The 17,370-nt window shown below is 37.7% G+C and overlaps 3 protein-coding genes and 1 long non-coding RNA gene across 6 annotated transcripts in view; 2 read left to right on the top strand and 2 right to left on the bottom strand.

Moving 5' to 3' along the window:
* 5PTASE13 (Endonuclease/exonuclease/phosphatase family protein) overlaps nucleotides 1-4,518 on the top strand; it is a 5,511-nt gene extending 993 nt beyond the window's left edge. Inside the window, exons 2-11 of the mRNA XM_011006976.1 lie at nucleotides 202-454; nucleotides 615-1,428; nucleotides 1,646-1,770; nucleotides 1,941-2,025; nucleotides 2,126-2,285; nucleotides 2,388-2,428; nucleotides 2,514-2,781; nucleotides 2,978-3,101; nucleotides 3,193-3,553; nucleotides 3,871-4,518. Coding sequence (XP_011005278.1) covers nucleotides 202-454; nucleotides 615-1,428; nucleotides 1,646-1,770; nucleotides 1,941-2,025; nucleotides 2,126-2,285; nucleotides 2,388-2,428; nucleotides 2,514-2,781; nucleotides 2,978-3,101; nucleotides 3,193-3,553; nucleotides 3,871-4,218 — 2,579 coding nt within the window. The 3' untranslated portion in view covers nucleotides 4,219-4,518. The remainder of the gene's footprint in view (nucleotides 1-201; nucleotides 455-614; nucleotides 1,429-1,645; nucleotides 1,771-1,940; nucleotides 2,026-2,125; nucleotides 2,286-2,387; nucleotides 2,429-2,513; nucleotides 2,782-2,977; nucleotides 3,102-3,192; nucleotides 3,554-3,870) is intronic.
* A 201-nt stretch (nucleotides 4,519-4,719) lies between these two features.
* LOC105111562 (ankyrin repeat-containing protein At5g02620-like) lies at nucleotides 4,720-10,708 on the bottom strand. Of its 3 annotated transcripts, none has more exons than XM_011006962.1 (4): nucleotides 10,187-10,708; nucleotides 9,336-10,153; nucleotides 6,906-7,315; nucleotides 4,720-6,042 (listed from the first exon to the last, which is right to left on the bottom strand). In XM_011006962.1, the coding sequence occupies exons 2-4, from the start codon at nucleotides 9,937-9,939 to the stop codon at nucleotides 5,185-5,187; spliced, it is 1,872 nt and encodes a 623-aa protein (XP_011005264.1). In that variant the 5' UTR covers nucleotides 9,940-10,153; nucleotides 10,187-10,708; the 3' UTR covers nucleotides 4,720-5,184. The 3 variants fall into 3 exon arrangements, with proteins under 3 accessions (XP_011005264.1, XP_011005263.1, XP_011005262.1); XM_011006961.1 differs by having other exon boundaries at nucleotides 9,336-10,350; nucleotides 10,440-10,708; XM_011006960.1 differs by having other exon boundaries at nucleotides 9,336-10,708.
* On the top strand, nucleotides 8,333-8,951 carry LOC105111561 (uncharacterized). The gene is made up of 2 exons (XR_839619.1): nucleotides 8,333-8,481; nucleotides 8,545-8,951. It is a non-coding gene; the product is annotated as an uncharacterized LOC105111561 (long non-coding RNA).
* Nucleotides 10,709-13,670: 2,962 nt separating the features above from the next.
* Nucleotides 13,671-15,753, bottom strand: LOC105111560 (polygalacturonase-like). The gene is made up of 4 exons (XM_011006959.1): nucleotides 15,160-15,753; nucleotides 14,516-14,805; nucleotides 14,146-14,374; nucleotides 13,671-14,031 (listed from the first exon to the last, which is right to left on the bottom strand). The coding sequence occupies exons 1-4, from the start codon at nucleotides 15,592-15,594 to the stop codon at nucleotides 13,813-13,815; spliced, it is 1,173 nt and encodes a 390-aa protein (XP_011005261.1). The 5' UTR covers nucleotides 15,595-15,753; the 3' UTR covers nucleotides 13,671-13,812.
* Nucleotides 15,754-17,370: the final 1,617 nt, after the last annotated feature.

Below are 17,370 nucleotides of genomic sequence, written 5' to 3'. Positions count from 1 at the left end.
GGAAAGACATGAGTTATTGTCATTTAATCTCATTTCATGATCTTTGATTAATCATTGTCGTCAATTAATGTTGTTGAGTACTTACCATCTCTTGGTACTTATTTCTTATCTGTTATACTTGCCAAAACCTTAGATAAATTTGGCATGTTTTTTGCTTCTCATGGCTCTAACTTCAAATTTGTTGTGCTTTGATACGTGTAGGTGATCTGTGGTCAGGTTCTGAGAATGGTGTTATTAGGATTTGGCAATGGGATGTCATTGAGAAATCTCTCTCTCTTTCATCAGAGGAAAAGCACATGGCTGCTTTGTTGGTGGAGAGGGCTTGCATTGACCTCAGGAGCCAAGTCACTGTAAATGGTGCCTGTAGCATATCTTCTTCAGATGTAAAGTGCTTGTTAGCTGATAATGTTAGAGCTAAAATTTGGTGTGCTCAGCCTCTTTCCTTCTCTATTTGGTATTGTTTTCTCTCTAAACTTCCTAGAATGTCATGCGTTCTTTAAAATTTTTCGATAAATGGTCAGTTCTGGGGGATTGAGGATGCCATTAGGCTATGCCCCGGCCACAGGTTTCTTAAATTTTACTCGTGAAGCTTTATAAGCATTACATTTCTGCAGGGATGCTCGTACAAAGGAGCTCGTGAAGGTATTCAATACCGAGGGCCAAATTGAGAATCGAGCTGAACTGCCGTCAGTGCAACAGCAAGATCAGCCAGTAGAAGATGAGATGAAGGTAAAATTTGTACACCCATCAAAAAAGGAGAAATCCGGGGGTTTTCTGCAACGTTCACGTAATGCTATAATGGGAGCAGCTGACGCTGTTCGCCGAGTTGCAACCAGGGGAGCAGGAGCATTTGTAGACGATACCAAGAGAACAGAAGCACTAGTGCTGACTATTGATGGAATGATCTGGACTGGATGTTCCGATGGCCTTCTTGTGCAGTGGGATGGGAATGGAAATCGTTTACAAGAATTCAGTCATCATTCTTCTGCTGTTCAATGTTTTTGCACTTTCGGAACACTGATATATGTTGGCTATGTGAGCGGTATGATCCAAGTATTAGACCTGGAGGGGAAAATGATTTCTGCATGGGTTGCTCACAGTAATCCTGTGCTAAAAATGGCAGTCGGAAATGGATATGTTTTTAGCCTGGCAAATCATGGTGGCATACGTGGATGGAGCATTGCATCCCCAGGACCTATTGACAGCATAATACGATCAGAAGTGGCATCGAGAGAACTAGAGTATACAAGACGGAACAGTTTCAGAATTTTAGTTGGTACATGGAATGTCGGTCAAGGAAGAGCATCCCAGGACGCCCTTAAAGCATGGTTAGGTTCTGCTGCATCAGACGTCGGCATTATTGTTGTTGGGTTACAAGAAGTAGAGATGGGTGCGGGTTTTCTTGCCATGTCTGCAGCAAAAGAAACTGTAAGATCAAGTTGGTTTACTTTCATTGGAATGGATCATGAAAAGTTAGTGTACAATGAATTCACGCAGAAAGAGAGAGAGAGATGCTTGAGTGAATTCTTAGTTGTTTAATCACAAATATTGATTCCAGATAAACATCCTAGAGTTTAGAAAAATCAACACTCTGGATTTTTTCTATGTTGTTCTGCACATTATTTTGTTTGCTGCTTGTTTGTAGGTAGGACTTGAAGGGAGTGCCATTGGGCACTGGTGGCTGGACAATATAGGAAAAGCCTTAGATGAAGGAAAGACTTTTGAACGTATGGGTTCCAGGCAGCTTGCAGGCTTGCTCATATCTCTTTGGTAAGAAATTTAACTTTAATGTGTGTTTCATATTTAACCTGTTATTTTCACGAGAAAGCTCCCAGTTAGTCTTTCCTTGCTTTGAAGTATCATCTTAATCCTGTCTTCGTGCCCTAAGGGATCATCACTTTTATAGCTTATTACATCTGATATTTTGAGTTCTCAATTAGGGTAAGAAAGAATCTCAGAAAACATGTTGGTGATGTTGATGCTGCAGCAGTTCCATGTGGCTTTGGACGTGCAATTGGTAATAAGGTTCGTATGTCTATCTTCTTAGTGCTTTATCGCCAATATAAAACCATTTCAGTTTCTGTGCGCCATTTTCTTGGCATTGCTGACTAATCTGTCCTTGCAGGGAGGTGTAGGTTTGAGAATTAGAGTTCTTGACAGGATAATGTGCTTTGTTAACTGTCACTTGGCTGCACATTTGGAAGCAGTCAATCGGCGCAATGCTGATTTTGATCATATTTTTCGAAACATGGCCTTTGGTCGGTCATCAAATGTTACGGCAGCTGGTATGGTGCGATTCCTGTTTTTCTGTTGCGTTCTTGCCCTGTCCACATTTTTATTTTGGATGCTTTATGTTTCTGACTTCCCACTGGTCCTATCCATTGTAGCTGGTGTCTCAACTGCCAGTCACACGGTTAAGGGCACTCATGTACGTTCTAATGACCCTTTTATAGTTTCTAGGATAATCTTTATTGGGTATGACCTATGAGTTACAAGTTATTGGGGCTTCACAGGCTGTAAGTACAACCCATGAAGAATCAAGGCTTGATTTAGCTGAAGCAGATATGGTGGTGTTTCTTGGTGATTTTAATTATCGGCTTTTTGGTATATCATACGATGAAGCAAGAGACTTTGTTTCACAAAGAAGCTTTGATTGGCTTAGAGAAAAGGATCAGCTCAGAGCAGAGATGCAGGCAGGGAAAGTTTTTCAAGGAATGCGTGAGGCAGTCATTGCATTCCCTCCTACTTATAAGTTTGCAAGACACCAACCAGGTCTAGCAGGTAAAATTTCGCAGAAATGGTAGAAGTTTTGGCATCCCTTTAGTTAAGACAGTTCACAGTACTGGAAATGAGCTTAGGCTTGTTTGAAAATCTTAAACAGATTACCTTGATTGAGTTTACCTCTGAATTCTATTCCTTTTTATTAAGCAAAATATTCTGATATATCATTCAACTTAGAAATGTGTATTATCCACAGGATACGATTCCGGGGAGAAAAAACGCATTCCAGCTTGGTGTGATAGGATAATATACCGTGACAATCGATCAGCTCCAGTGTCTGATTGCAGTTTAGACTGCCCTGTAGTCTCATCAATTATACAGTAGGTTTCACAATAGGATAATTTTGATGCTTCCCTTCCCCCTTACAAGCAATTCTGCATAGCTCTGATATTTGATTTTCATGTTCAAAAGGTATGAAGCTTGCATGGATGTCATAGAGAGTGATCACAAACCTGTCCGCTGCAAGTTCCATGTTCAAGTTGCCCACGTTGATAGATCAGTGAGGAGACAAAAATTTGGAGAAGCGATCAGGTCTAATGAGAAAGTAAGGTCTATCCTCGAACAATTACCTCATGTGCCAGAAACCGCTATAAGCACCAACAACATCCGCCTTCAAAGCCAGGACACAGTCGTCTTTCGAATCACCAACAAGGATGTTAAGGAAAAAGCCATATTCAGAATTACCTGCGAAGGTGTGTGCACTGTCAGCGACGACAGAGAGGAAAACACTTGTCATTCACGGGGTTTGTTTGGCTTTCCAAGATGGCTCGAGGTATTTTACTATTTTTTAAACTTGATACAAGTTTATAAAATCAGGCTGTAAATTTAAATGCCCTGAACCCAAGCCAAAACAGTATCAGTCCATGCACGGCCAGCAAGTTGGCTGGCAACGTAACAAGGACATTTCATCCAGAATGATCTTCTGTAACTATTAATCTTGGAGAGTTTACCTACCTTCATACTATCTGAATCTTTTATTCCCCTCTTCAGCCTATATACCTTTTGTTTTCAACCTCTCTTTCCATATCTGATTCAAATGAAACTTTTCGTTTCATTCTGAAGTAGCTTCTTTCCTGTGTCTGGATATAGGTAACACCAGCAGCAGGCATAATTAAACAAGACCACTTCGTGGAGGTCGCAGTACATCATGAAGATTTCCGTTCCTTAGAAGAGTTAGTTGATGGAATCCCACAAAACTGGTGGTCCGAAGACACACGAGACAAGGAAGCTACATTGTCTGTGAACATCCAAGGCAGTAAAAGAACGGAGACACAAAGTCACCAAATCGTTGTTCGACACTGCTACTCAGCCAAGACAGTGCGCATGGACTCTAAATCAAACAATTCATGGAAAGGAAAAGGAGGCTCAGTTCACCGGTCTGACATTAGGCAACAAAGTGGTTCCTCTGATATGGTTGATGATTTCCGAAACTTTTGAAGCTATAGTGAGGTCTTATAGAAACGGGCAGGACTTGCTGACATCACCTGGAAGCAGCATTGAGGTTGCTTGATCCGATACCAAGTCATTAAGTCTTCGATGTATATACTCATGGAGAATGGTTTCCATTTCATCATGTTGGAACTGGTTCCTTTTGTTTATTTTGGCTTGCAGATGTTGATCTCTGGTGAGAATTCTTTATCTCATTCTTTTCCTAAGAAAAAAAAATACTCGAGCACTGTAATCAAATCAAAGCATACTGTACTAAATAGTTTTTCTGAAGATTGCAGTATCAATGTTGCAATTTTCCAAATGCCAGTTCTCGTTTTGTAAGCTTGGAACTATTTGGAGTTTTGTTTTCACCTGTCGTAGCAGATTCAGAGCTGGAAGCTAAATGAGCATGAATGCTCTAGCATTTAATAGCTGGAGTTCGTAAATCCTTCCATTGTCGAACCTTTTCAGTTTATTTGGTAGACTAAATTTACGCAAAAGAAACTTTCAATCTAAACTGAATACAATCAAAACAGGGATATAAAGCTTTTCTCCATTAATTAGATGGATCCTGTTATTACAATATTTTCAACATACTACGCATAAAATTCAAGCAGACCCTTGTACAGCATCAGTCATTGGCATCTTCATACCTGCTTTGAGCTTCAATCGAATCTGTCAGAAACCATCAAACTCAGATTCACACCAGATCTGAGCTCATCCAATAGGAAACCAAAATCGTATTGAGGAAGCTTTCTCAGAGGTCCATGTACAGCCAGAATGAGAAGATGAGGGGCTTCCTCTCGATTGCTGAGTGTTATGTTCATCTCAAAGCATTATTTAGTAAATCAACACCTTAGCTCCACTTCTGACATCAAATTCTATAATCACCAGAGAGTGAGCGTAGCAATTTCATATATAGAGTGAGATATTAGTCATAGAGTCCTGGTTTCAGCTCTCCATATTCTAATGTCTTTAGAGTGCATACATCCTCTTGCATTCACTGTTCAAAATCTCTTGATCTGATGCCGCGGACATAGAATAAGAACGGGACCGACTTTCTCTCCTTATATTCCTTAAAGTTGACTCCTCCATCCTATGTAAAATGACAAAATAGCACATGGAGCCAATTGTAGCGAGCATGATTATGCCACCAAGGACTGTTGCATAGATAGCAAGCCACCTGAATTTCTTACCCACCACCACGTAAGTAAGAGAAATAAAGGCCGCTGAAATGAAGAGGCAAGCGAGCCACATGAGCTTGTTAATAATAAACACAAGCTGCTTCTTTCCCTTTTGTTCAATCACAACAACAGACGTTTGGACAACAACGACAGCCAGAGAGATAAATAATGCCAGGCTGTCAAATACGATGAAGACTAAGAAAGCAGGATTTCTTGCTACACGGGCTTGCCCAATTGCTGCCCCATCAGTTTTCTCCTCGACATACTGGCCAGGCACAGTGAAAATGGCTGCAAAAGCAACTGTAGCAATGAGAACTGCAACAATAGTTGCATTATTTATAGCATTGTTGAGGCCACTAATGTGTAGCTTCTTCAGCTTCTTGGCAATTTTCTGCACCTTGAAGCCAGTTTGACGGGTCTGTTGGAGCTGGGACTGAACATCATGTTTTATGGCACTGACAGTCTGCTTTAGTTGCTTTGCTGAACTAGGGGGCTTTCCACAGTCTTTGGAATTGTTAGCCCCTGCTTCCTTCAAAATGCATACAAGGTCTTGGACCCCAAGTTTTTCAGCAATGTCTAATGGGGTCTCTCCAGCTTTGTTAAAAGCATTGATGTTAACACCCTCGACTGATAACAGACAACGTACATTCTGCAATTAAATGATGAATCTCAATGAATGTTGCCACACAAATATAAATTCTTTTGACTAGATGAAAAAGAAAAAACAAGAACTAAGAGGCAAGTGAAGAAAACATGATGTTATCTGGTTACAACATAAGATCCAATAATGCCATTATAAATAGTTTATTTTTTGTCAAATCATAGCCCCAAGATACTCCACCCACAATTATCTGTTGAAGTTATTTACAGTAAGATTCTCCTTTGACATAGTTTTCATTCCTCAATCAGTCAACTTTCCAAAATGTCTCAAGCAGAAGAAATCAATTCTTTCAACAGGGATATAAGATATTACAAGGTTTCTCCTTAAAATCCGTTCTGTACATCATACAATAATTACATGAGGTTTTCATTGAAAATCAATATTTCAAAAACAGAAAATGCAATTAATAGCCAACTCTATAACATATTGCCAAACAATCAATATCTTGACATCATTTATGCATATCATTTCCAACACTGTTTGAGAAATGGTGTGTTGAACATAAAAAAATAAAAGTCACATATAAGGCATTTCATCATTTCTGAAAGTTGTTTGGATTTAACAGTAAGTGAGAGGATAAACCTTATCAAGGATAAGATGGTCAACAGTTCCTGTGCAACTAGAGCCATAATCATAACGAATCTACCAAGAGTTCTTGTGTTATCTATAGAGACCCTAAGTTGTAATGATCACCAGAGTTCATGCATCAACAATATATGTCTCACTACAGGATACAGGATGCTTATGATGAAACAGACTTCATCAAGGAACACATCATGCATTGCTGTAGTCTCTGAGACATGTAACTAACTCAATAAGAAAGGGTGAGAGATAAAGAAATGAGGAAGTACCTGAGCACGCCCTTTCTTTATTGCAACATGCAATGCTGTGTTTCCCTTATTGTCTTCCACATGCATAACAGAGGGGTCAGGTTTGAGCAATTCCAGCACAATTTCCTCATTTTGCCCTTTCACAGCCATGTGCAATGCAGTTTGTCCTTTTTTATCGGTCCTAAAACCAGTGCTTGAATCCTTGATTAGGAGGGACCTCACAACTTCCAAGTGCCCCATCCTTGCAGCTGAATGGAGGACAGTCTTACCATTATTCCGTGCAATCTTAACAAGATTTGCATCTGTTTCTAAAAGAAGATTGACCACATCAATGTGCCCTTGAGTCGCAGCAGTGTGTAGAGCAGTTGTACATGATGAATCAGTTGTCATGGCCAAGTTGGGGAATACACCCAAAAGCTTCCTCAAGACATCTGCAAAGTTTAAGAAAATTAGAAGTGATGACCAAAAATTTTTTAAGCAGAACATTTTATCTTGCATTGCAGATAGCCAATGCAAAAAATTTGTTTGTCTTGTTTTACACCTCAACACAGCCTCTAGTCTCAATATCAGAGAGAAAAGGTATGCAGTAGATTCATAGTCAATGCAAAAACTCTAGCAACATCATACAAAAAAGAAATTGGCTGAGATCTGCAGCACGGAGGAAAAGGATTCATGTTACTGTCCCCAGTGAGTTTGACCCTAATGCTCAAGTTAAGTTTCTGACGGAAAAGAAACAATGCTAGAAAGATTCCTAAGCAGAAAGAGCAAGAGAAATACATGCACACAGGTAGATAAATTCAGACACTAAAAAAATTACTAGAGATGAGAAGGCTTGAAACTACATTGAGTTCTAATTTCATGCCAATCACTCCAAACTCTGGAAATTCATGCATTATCTGGTTCGAGCATCATACCCAATGCTTTGAATCTCAAACAGGCTAGTTTGTAACGGACTCAAAATACAACATGAAACGCTGACAGAACATTTCTAAAAAGAAATTGTGAACAGTGGCAGTTCATGAGACAATGTCAAAATCAGCAGCAGTGGCAAAATCAGCAGCAGTGGGCTGATGCGAGTTTGGACTTGGACGGTGGGACAGTCCAAGGCAGGCAACAAACATGGCAGATTCAACAGCATGGAATGACAATGACACAGCAGTATAGTGGATTGTTACGACAGTTATGATCATGGCTTAATGGGGGAAATGGGTGTCTAGATCATGGGGGCATAGCTGCTGAACATGGAAGCACGGTTGGGATTGTTTCTCAAGACACTAAGATCATGGTATGATGAGTCAAAACCACCCACTGGTTGGGGGGGGGGGGGGGACCATGGAAGCACGGTTGGGATTGTTTCTCAAGACACTAAGATCATGGTATGATGAGTCAAAACCACCCACTGGTGGGGGGGAGGGGGTGTACATGGAAGCACGGTTGGGATTGGGGGGGGGGGGGGGTGTAACATTTCATATGCTTGTCTATAAATAGGTTGGAGAGCCTTGGCTGTATAAGAGATGCTAACTTGGGGTGCAAGTTTTGTGCATCGCGCGCACACATACATATTTGTGTATTTCCCTTGTTGTTGAGATTAATAAAGGTTGTAATTGTTTCCTATACTAATTTGTGTATTTCCCTTGTTGTTGAGATGAGATTAATAAAGGTTGTGATTGTTTCCTATACTAATTTGTGTGCTTTGTATACATTGCATCCTTTCTACTTATGTATTCTGCTTGTCTCATTACAGAGAGAGTGTGGGGAAACCTCTAGGAGAGGGAAAACATGTAGTTGCTAGACAAACATAAGTGGATAGAAAGAGGAAAGGTTGAGTCTAATAGAGGACTGTAGTTGCTAGACAAACATAAGTGGATAGAAAGAGGAAAAGTTTGAGTCTAATAGAGGGCTGGGCTGCTGCATAGGAACTGAAAAGTTTCAAGGAGAAATTAACCCTGCGACATACTAAGCCCCCGTTTGGGATTGCGGCCCAAATGGAGGTTGGCCAAAATTCAATTCTTTTCTTAATTTTTTTTTTATGTTTTTCCGATTGTTGTGATATGCTGATATCAAAAATAATTTTTTTAAAAAAAAATATTATTTTGATGCATTTCTGAGTAAAAAGCATTTCTACTGTACTCTTAAACACCCCACCCCACGACCAGAATCCATGTAGCTCATATGAAAAACACTTGACATATCTCATGAAATTGGGGGATTCTAGTATCTTCTGGACATTATTTGCATAATACTTAATTGAGGACCTTTTCTCTTCTCAATACATGAAAGTATTTGGTAGCATGCAAAGAATGAGATTAAATCATAGGAGAAATGATACATGGAAAGAATGGAGCCGTTTCGTCAGTTCAAGTGAGTTAACAATTGTTATTAAAAAACACACCATCAAGATGTTAATGGAGAACAAAAGTTACAAAGTGCAAAATCAGAATGATTTCTTACCAAGATGACCCTGCTTTGCAGCCACATGGAATGGATCATACCCATTCCTAGCTGCAATAGATGCAGTCTCCAGGTCCATGGATTCGAGCATTTCAGCAACAACCTCAGCATGCCCATTCTCTGCAGCTGCATAAAGAGGAGTTTCTCCTTCATGATTCTGCATTGCCAACAGAACCTTCAAATCAGTACCATCAGAATTCCGAAGGATCTCTCTAACTCTACCCAAATTCCCAGTACGTGCTGCCAAATGAATCTGTGAGTCACCTCGCTTTCCAGGTGAATCCTTGGTCTTTTTCCTCTCACCACCACCAATAAAACTAAGTTGTCTCTCCATCACTACACGAAAACTCTTCTGTTTATCCAGAAATCCACGTAAACCCTTCTCCACTCCACGAAAACTGGGGTGTTTTTCCATCACTCTATGAGAAGCTGACCCATTTTCTGCTACACCTAGAAAACTGGGGTGTTTTTCCATCACTTTCTGTTTATCTGGTATTCCGTGAAAACTCACTTGCTTCTCAAACACTTTCTTTTTGTCAGTTACTCCGCTGAAACTCCGCTGCCTTTCCATAATTCTTCCATTGAAGCTGCTTTGTTTCTTCATGGTGATCACACACGGTATCTCACAGACTTATCAATCAATCTCAAAATTTTTAATCCCTTGCTTCTAACTGAAACCTTGATTCTTTAATTTTGCAACCCAAAAATTACTTTCCTTTCAAAATGGTCATGCACAAAAATCCCCAGTACTAAGCAACTCTCAAATAAAAAACAATTCCTTTAGCATACTCTAAATCTTGATTCAATGATTCTAAAGCCAAGAACTCAATTCCATTTTACCACGATCAAACATGAATTTCACACAAATCTCAGTCTTATCTTATCCTTGAGAATAATAACAGTTACTGTATATAATTGAAAACCCAGTTCCCAAACTTACAAGAAACGGTCACCAACTTCTTGGGGATGATAAAGTCTCGAACTTTGATAAGCCAAACTGAACAGCATCCATCCACTGTACATTTTCAACACTTCCTTTCTTACTTGTCAAGATGACAATCAATCAATCAAATACAGAAAACCCAGAAAGTGAAAATTCAATACTTGACGTGAGAAATGAAATCTCAAAAACTGAAACTTTCAACTTCCACCACAATATAAAATATCAAAACCCTAGCAAGTGATTTCCAAGAAGCTCGACAAAATCTAACTTGTTTTGACAACTAGAAGCTGGAAGGGACAAAATATCATCAGCAACCAGCTGCTTTTTTCAAGTTCTCTCTCCAAGGATGCTTTTATTTTAAGTGAACTGCTGGAAAATGGAATCTTTTTGACTTTTAATAGCTTTACTATTAGCTGCTTTATTTATACTTGCGATAATGAAAGAAAGCCCCGGAGCTCAAACTGTATTCAATACAGAGAGAAAGAGAGAGAGAGAGAGAAAAGCCCCAGCTGTATTTTTCTTGCACTGAACTTGAAATCAATTGATCTTTTTATTTTATGTTATTAGAGGATGGGATTTGTTTTTTAATTTTGATTTTTTAATTATTTTAATGTGTTCATAATTAAAAAATAATTTTTTTAATATAATTTTAATTTAAAAAACTTTAAAAAATAATTATTACGATAGTGTTAAACACTACATTAATTTCTAATTAGTATTGTGTTTTAATATGGGTTTGCATATGTTTTAAAAATATTTTTATTTAAAAAAAATATTAAATTATTGTTTTTTTATAATTTTAATACATAGATATTAAAATAAAAAATAAATTTTTTAATATATTTCTAAATAAAAAATATTATACACTATAATACCAAACATTTGAAGGTTTTTACAGGATATCATTGATTATTAATGATCATATGTAAGTATTATTTGAGATGATTTGTAATTTTTTTCTTTTTACTTTTTTAAATAAGGTTACAAATCCAAGTCTAAGATTCTCCTAGTCATAGGCAATTAATGATCTAAACTTTAATTAAATCAACAACAGGATCGGTTTAAGATCCTATCTACTTCTAATTAACTTTTTTTTATTTTATAAAAAAGCTTTTAGATCATTTATTTATTTGGTGCAAGAACGTTGTATAAAGAATACCATCTTTCATCTATAAACTTAATAGTTCGGTGATATTTACCCCCGTGGTTTTAAGGAAATAAGATTGAGTTCCTTTCTTTAACCACCTTAGCAAGGGGAAGCAGTTCTATGGCTCTGCTGCATCTGTCCTCTTGTATGAAGAAGATGCCAGCACGAAGTGCTCATTCCATTTTCGCATAAGTTGAATACTTTACAAAAAATTATTTAATTTAAAATAACTTATAGTTAATTTCTAAAAAACATTTTTAATTCATGAAATCCCATAAAATATTTTATAAATAATAATTCGTTTACAGTACCATCTAATTATTTCAATTTATTTTATTTTGGTCATCGCCCTCTTTCTCTATCAGCATGAGCACTGTCTCATCACAAATCACCATGAAAAGATATTTACGTGTAAAATATTTGTTTTTCCAGCCAAGCAATAAGGGATTTTCATGGCCGTTAAATATCTTGCGTGAAGAACCAAAATTCAAACAATTATTAGAACGCCCGTATTTTCAACACCATAAACATACAAAAACACCTACTTTTGTAGACGTTCGTCGATGGCGGGGGTGGGCGGCACCCACAAGGCCACACTCGAGTTGACTAAAAACCCACAAAAAAAAAAAAAAAGCATGATCCTTCTGGACGTTGATGGCCCAATGTAGGCCCGTTGGTTTTTTTTTTTTAAATTCAAATATTTTACATTTTATTTAATTTAAATTAATATATTTTAATATTTTCAAATAATCTTGATACTTGGTATTCAAAATAAACTTTTAAAAAAATTATTAATATATATTTTAGGACAAGAAATTGTTTAGAAAGTCAGAATCACACCCTCGTACAAGCTCACTGACCGCTCGTGTTTTTCATAGAAAGATCAAACGACGAGCAGATCTTATCTTGTTGCTTTCTTTGTTGACCACGTCAACAAAAACAAAAGACAGAATTTCTTCAGGCACGAACACAGTTTACAGAAACCTCGTTCATAGCACGAAGACCCCTTTCTCATTCTTCTTTCCCCTTCCTTTGATTTTATTGCTTACATTTATTTGCAGCGCTGCTCGTCATTTCAAAATCCCTTTTTTCTTCCCCCCTTTTTGATCGGTTCAATGCTTCCTACAAAAGACAGCAAGTACTTAATCAAGTACATAGTACGATGCAAAATATATATATATATTCCAATATCGCTTTCGGGTCTTTGATCTCAATTTGCCGTTCTGATCTACTGCTAATTAAACACTTCAATTATTCAGGGAGCAATATTAATTAATACCATATTGGATACACATCTATATATACTGCATGCCTTACCAAAGCTTATAACTAACTTGATCAAAGGTACGTTCTGCGAGCAAATTAAATTAATCGCCAAGATATTCAAGATTTGACCAAGAAGAAATTGTCAGTAGCTAGAAAGCTAGCTCGTATTTTCAGAGATAAAGATAAGTTAATTATAGAAGACAAACATCAAAATCCATTGACTGCTTTTCTTCTCTTCTCTTTCGTTTTCAGTCTGGTCATAAATCTGTTTTATAAGAGAAAAGATGGTCCGAGGAAACTTCCATCGCCCCCCGCCCCGGTCCGCTGTCTGTCTAACTCGGAGGGGATAGGCAAACGTCAACTTCCCCTTTCACCAAGACTATCTAATTCGCCTGATGACGCCACTCCCATTTAATTAGCCACCCTCTCTTTAATTTTACAGAATATATAGTGACCTCATTCACGAAAAGCTCCTGGTTGATAATTACCATACATGGATTCATTGGAGTTCTTCGAACCCTAGGAGGTGGCTTAGGTTTGCTTTTTTTTTTTTTAAAGATGATTTAAAAAAAACAATATATAAACTAATCTAAAAAAATCTTTATAGTTTAATTAATAAGAATACGAAGACATATATATTTTTTAATTCTCCTGTTTAAGAAGTCGAAATAACATTTTTAAGCATTGTTTTGTTTTTGGACGTATTTAAAACTATGTTTTAATGTTTTTTTAATGATTTTGATGTTTTAATACTAAACATAAAAAAATTAAATTATTTTAATATATTTTTAAATAAAAGACATCTCACTATATCAAAACACCAAACCCACGACTAGATGATAACACAGGAGATCACGTTATGCGCAATAGTACTTTAATATACAAATTAAGCTCTTTAAACTTAATAATTGAAGAACAATATTTGTATCAGTGGGATTCACTGCCACACTCAATCATGCTAGCTTTAATAGCCGCTTACACCTGGTGCGTTTCACCCATTAATTAATTAATCCAAGTTATTAAACCAACACCACCCTTTTTTAAATGAAACAATCAGCTTTATTGAGCATATACGCGCCGACTGATCATCAATCTTAATTGTATATTCTAATTATTAATTGTTACACACAACTCCTAGGCATAAGCACTCCAGCGCTTGTTCCACCTACGTTCTTGCATGATGATGTTGCTGCTTTATTCTTGTAAGTAAGCCTTATGTCTTGTAATCTGATCGCCCTGCATGGATTACTAGGGCTGCAGTCAAATGTTACCGCCTTTGCTGTTGCTGATGTTCCTCGTATGTTCTTGTATATCACCTGACTAATCTTCACCCCAGAAGTCTATTACAGATTAAACATAAAACACAGAAATAATTAGATCTCATCGATCGTGCATGGTTTTACTAAAGATCAGATAATAATTAGCTTATTCCAAATGTTGTAGCAACTAATTACCTGACGAGGACAACCTTCGTTGTTAGGGCAATAATTTTGGTCGATGATAATTGGGTTCTGAACATTCTTCATAATCAGGTTTTGATAGACAACCTTCCTCACAAACCCCTTGCTGGGTCTGGCCCATGATTTTATCCTGACACCGTTGTCTGAGCCACTGAAGACCGAATTTCTTAGCATTATATTTTCCACTCCATCTTCGTTGAATTGCCTGCCTAGACTTCCAATGCTGTAAGTGGTACAACAAATCAATCAGAACCACTTCAGTTTCTTACGTAATAGGACTCCTTGCAATTAACTAAACTACGTACAATTAATCCATGATGATCAATAATATCCATAGACAATACACATGGAGGTTAATATTTACCTGATACCATGTCCAGGGCCACACATAATGCCGCTCATCAGCATGTTCCTAGTGCCTGGACCAATTGATATGCAGTCATCTCCAGTCTGAAGTATGCTGCCAGTGATTGAAACTCCGGTCGATCCTTGCACGTGAATGCCATCAGTGTTGGGGCTTTGGTCTGGTGCAATTGTCCTTACATTTCGGACCACAACTTTCTTGCAGCTGTTGATCACAAGGTGAGCTAATTGACTGTTGATAGACGTCAAGCCGCTAATCAGGATGTTATTTGCCCAGTTGAATGTTATCGACTGCATAGCAAATTAATTAAGAGAGTCATTTGATGCTAAGAGATAAACCACTAAATTATGGGATTGTTTTTTCTTTTTTTTCATAAAAATGTTTGTGCATGTTGTTGATTTAGTTAAGGTTTGTTAAGCTGAAAGACAGGAAAAAATTGATGGACGAAGGGCCGTAATATTAAGGGTGGACTCGTCACATGAAAGCACTGTGTTGACCATGTGGATCAGATCAACTTTAATTAATTAATTGATCATGACTCGCCAGCATTTGCAAATATGATTAATATTGCAACTTGTTGAATTGCTACGTACATTAATTGAAGGATATGTATATAGATAGTACTGTATTGTAGATTTACTTACCCTAGCTCCAACAGGACAATTCTGTCGAGATTTCCTGCAAGCCCAGAAGCCAGCACCTTTAGCATCAAGGGTGCCACCAAAGACAGAAACTCGATTAATCTTGATGAACAAAATCCAGTACCCTGAGTTGCCTAGGGCACGATAATCTGTAGGAGCTACAAGCGTTCCACGTATCAGAACCGTTATTTTGTTCCTGCACGGACCGCTAAACACTATTGCCTTCAGCAAGTACCTTCCTTTAGGCACATAAATTGTGGACGGAGCAGCGGATCTGCATGCAGCTGACCATGCCTTAAGAAAGGGTTGGGTTGCGTCAGTCCTGCCATCTGGTTTTGCGCCAAACTTGATCACATTAAGGGTTGTAGAAGCTGCGTTTGACAGTTGAAGGGAGTAGAAGAAGGAGAGTACTACAAAAGAAACAACAAACTTGGCCATCACGAAGGGATTTCTTCTGTACTGCGCGCCTATAAGAATATTCAAGGGGAGAGATTATGATCTAGCTAGCTAGCTAGGCAGTCCTGGTGGCTGATACACAAATGGCGGGTACATCACATATTTATAGCCAGGTAGGTGTTTGAGGTTGTTTTACATCCGCTAGCTCTTGATCAAACAATCATTAATTAATGAAGATTAATTAAAGATATTGTCATAATGAAACGTTAACTTTCATTAGACGCACGTCCCCAGATGTACTTACAGTGATGATATGTACGGGCACATGCATTTTTACAAGTTATGACGGCACTTCACTTTGGGAAGAAGCATGAACATTGCTCATGTGATAGGTTGTTGAGCGCACACTGTAAATTATGATGTTCTGCAGGCAACTAGTGGTGGTATGAGCGCTCATGCTTGGTTAATATTAGCGTAGATACATGTTCTTCCCCTCCAAGTTCTGATCCAAGATTGGTAAATACGGTGGTGGCAGGAGATGACGGGACATTTAATAAGTTAATAATGTTGCATTGCGTGTAAGAGTCGTGCGGGAATAGCCGCCGTCTCTTTTTCTATGTGATGCGTGGAGTGGAGGAAATTAACCCGGAGGGAGGACGTACCTGCCGCCGTGAATGTTGCCGATCTTGAAGTTCAACATCCTATATAGCTACCAATCATCAATTTAAAAGAGGAGGGAATTAAGGCCTCGATCGATCGCTTAATTTGAACTTTAATACGTGTGCGTGTGTGGTTTTAAAGGAAAAGAATCTTGAATATTCAAGGCTTCATTAGATAGCATCATCCACTGGATGGGGCCGGGGGCGGTTGATTTTTTCTTGTTCGAGGACCAAATTGCTGAGAATCGGGCCGGGAAATAGGGCAGATAAATATGTGTCTTTTCTTCCGTATTATCTTAGTAATCAACTAACTAAAGCATGGTCATGATTAATTAATATGATAACACTTAGTAATCAACTAACTAAAGCATGGTCGTGATTAATTAATATGATAACAATTTTAAATTAGGGGCGTACAGCCGCCGTGCCGCACATCATGAGGGTTTGCGTTTGTGTGGTTACATGGTTTGCCTGTTAATAATTGTTTGATTTGTATTTAAAGATATATTTTTTATTTTTTATATTAAATTTTAATAGAAAATAAATTAAACTATAGTGCCAATCAGGCATTAAGAAGGAATTTATAATTAAAGTAACAATTGTTATTAAAAGTTTTTCTAACTTGGGAATAAATTAAAATAATTTTTTTAAATTTATTTTTAATATTAGTATATCAAAATAATATAAAATTAATTTTTATTTTAATATTAAATATTAAATCTAATTTAAAACAGAAAATAAAATTTATTTTTTTTGAAAATATCCACCACGATAGTGCTTGTCGTTGAGTAATTAACAATATAATGAGGATGGTGGTTGCTTAAGTAGGGCTTCGCGTATGTTAATGATGTCCAGCGTTAATTCTGTGTGGACCAAGTTGGAGGTTTACAGAGAGAGAGAGATAAGATGGCAGGAGGCGTGGTGAGCACGCACCCAGCATCCATGCTCGCTCTTTTTGTACGTACGGACGTACCTATTAATTTAAAATAATTAAATAAATGCCTTGAAATATAATTAAGCAACAATTACGTATGTATGTGTGGAGTCTATTGACAATGATTTGATGGCATTAGAAAAGCAACCCTTTACATCAACCATGTGCACGAAACAGTCTGAGCACGACATGCATCGACTGCATACATCTTCAGGATTGTGGCTA

Source organism: Populus euphratica, unplaced genomic scaffold, assembly GCF_000495115.2.
Source record: "Populus euphratica unplaced genomic scaffold, PopEup_1.0 scaffold299.1, whole genome shotgun sequence".
Taxonomy (NCBI): Eukaryota; Viridiplantae; Streptophyta; class Magnoliopsida; order Malpighiales; family Salicaceae; genus Populus; species Populus euphratica.
The sequence above is the reverse complement of the archived record's forward strand: the minus strand, read 5'-3'. Positions and strand labels throughout refer to the sequence as shown.

Excerpts from the sequence above, each read along its gene's own strand:
- LOC105111562 (XM_011006960.1), bottom strand. The coding sequence starts at position 9,939 with ATGAAGAAACAAAGCAGCTTCAATGGAAGAATTATGGAAAGGCAGCGG. Across the intron at positions 7,316-9,335 it reads TGCAAAGCAGGGTCATCTTG|ATGTCTTGAGGAAGCTTTTG; the intron begins GTAAGAAATCAT and ends TAAACTTTGCAG. Across the intron at positions 6,043-6,905 it reads TAAAGAAAGGGCGTGCTCAG|AATGTACGTTGTCTGTTATC; the intron begins GTACTTCCTCAT and ends ATTTAATTGCAG.
- LOC105111560 (XM_011006959.1), bottom strand. The coding sequence starts at position 15,594 with ATGGCCAAGTTTGTTGTTTCTTTTGTAGTACTCTCCTTCTTCTACTCC. Across the intron at positions 14,806-15,159 it reads ATTGTCCTGTTGGAGCTAGG|TCGATAACATTCAACTGGGC; the intron begins GTAAGTAAATCT and ends TTTGCTATGCAG. Across the intron at positions 14,032-14,145 it reads ACGAAGGTTGTCCTCGTCAG|ACTTCTGGGGTGAAGATTAG; the intron begins GTAATTAGTTGC and ends AATCTGTAATAG.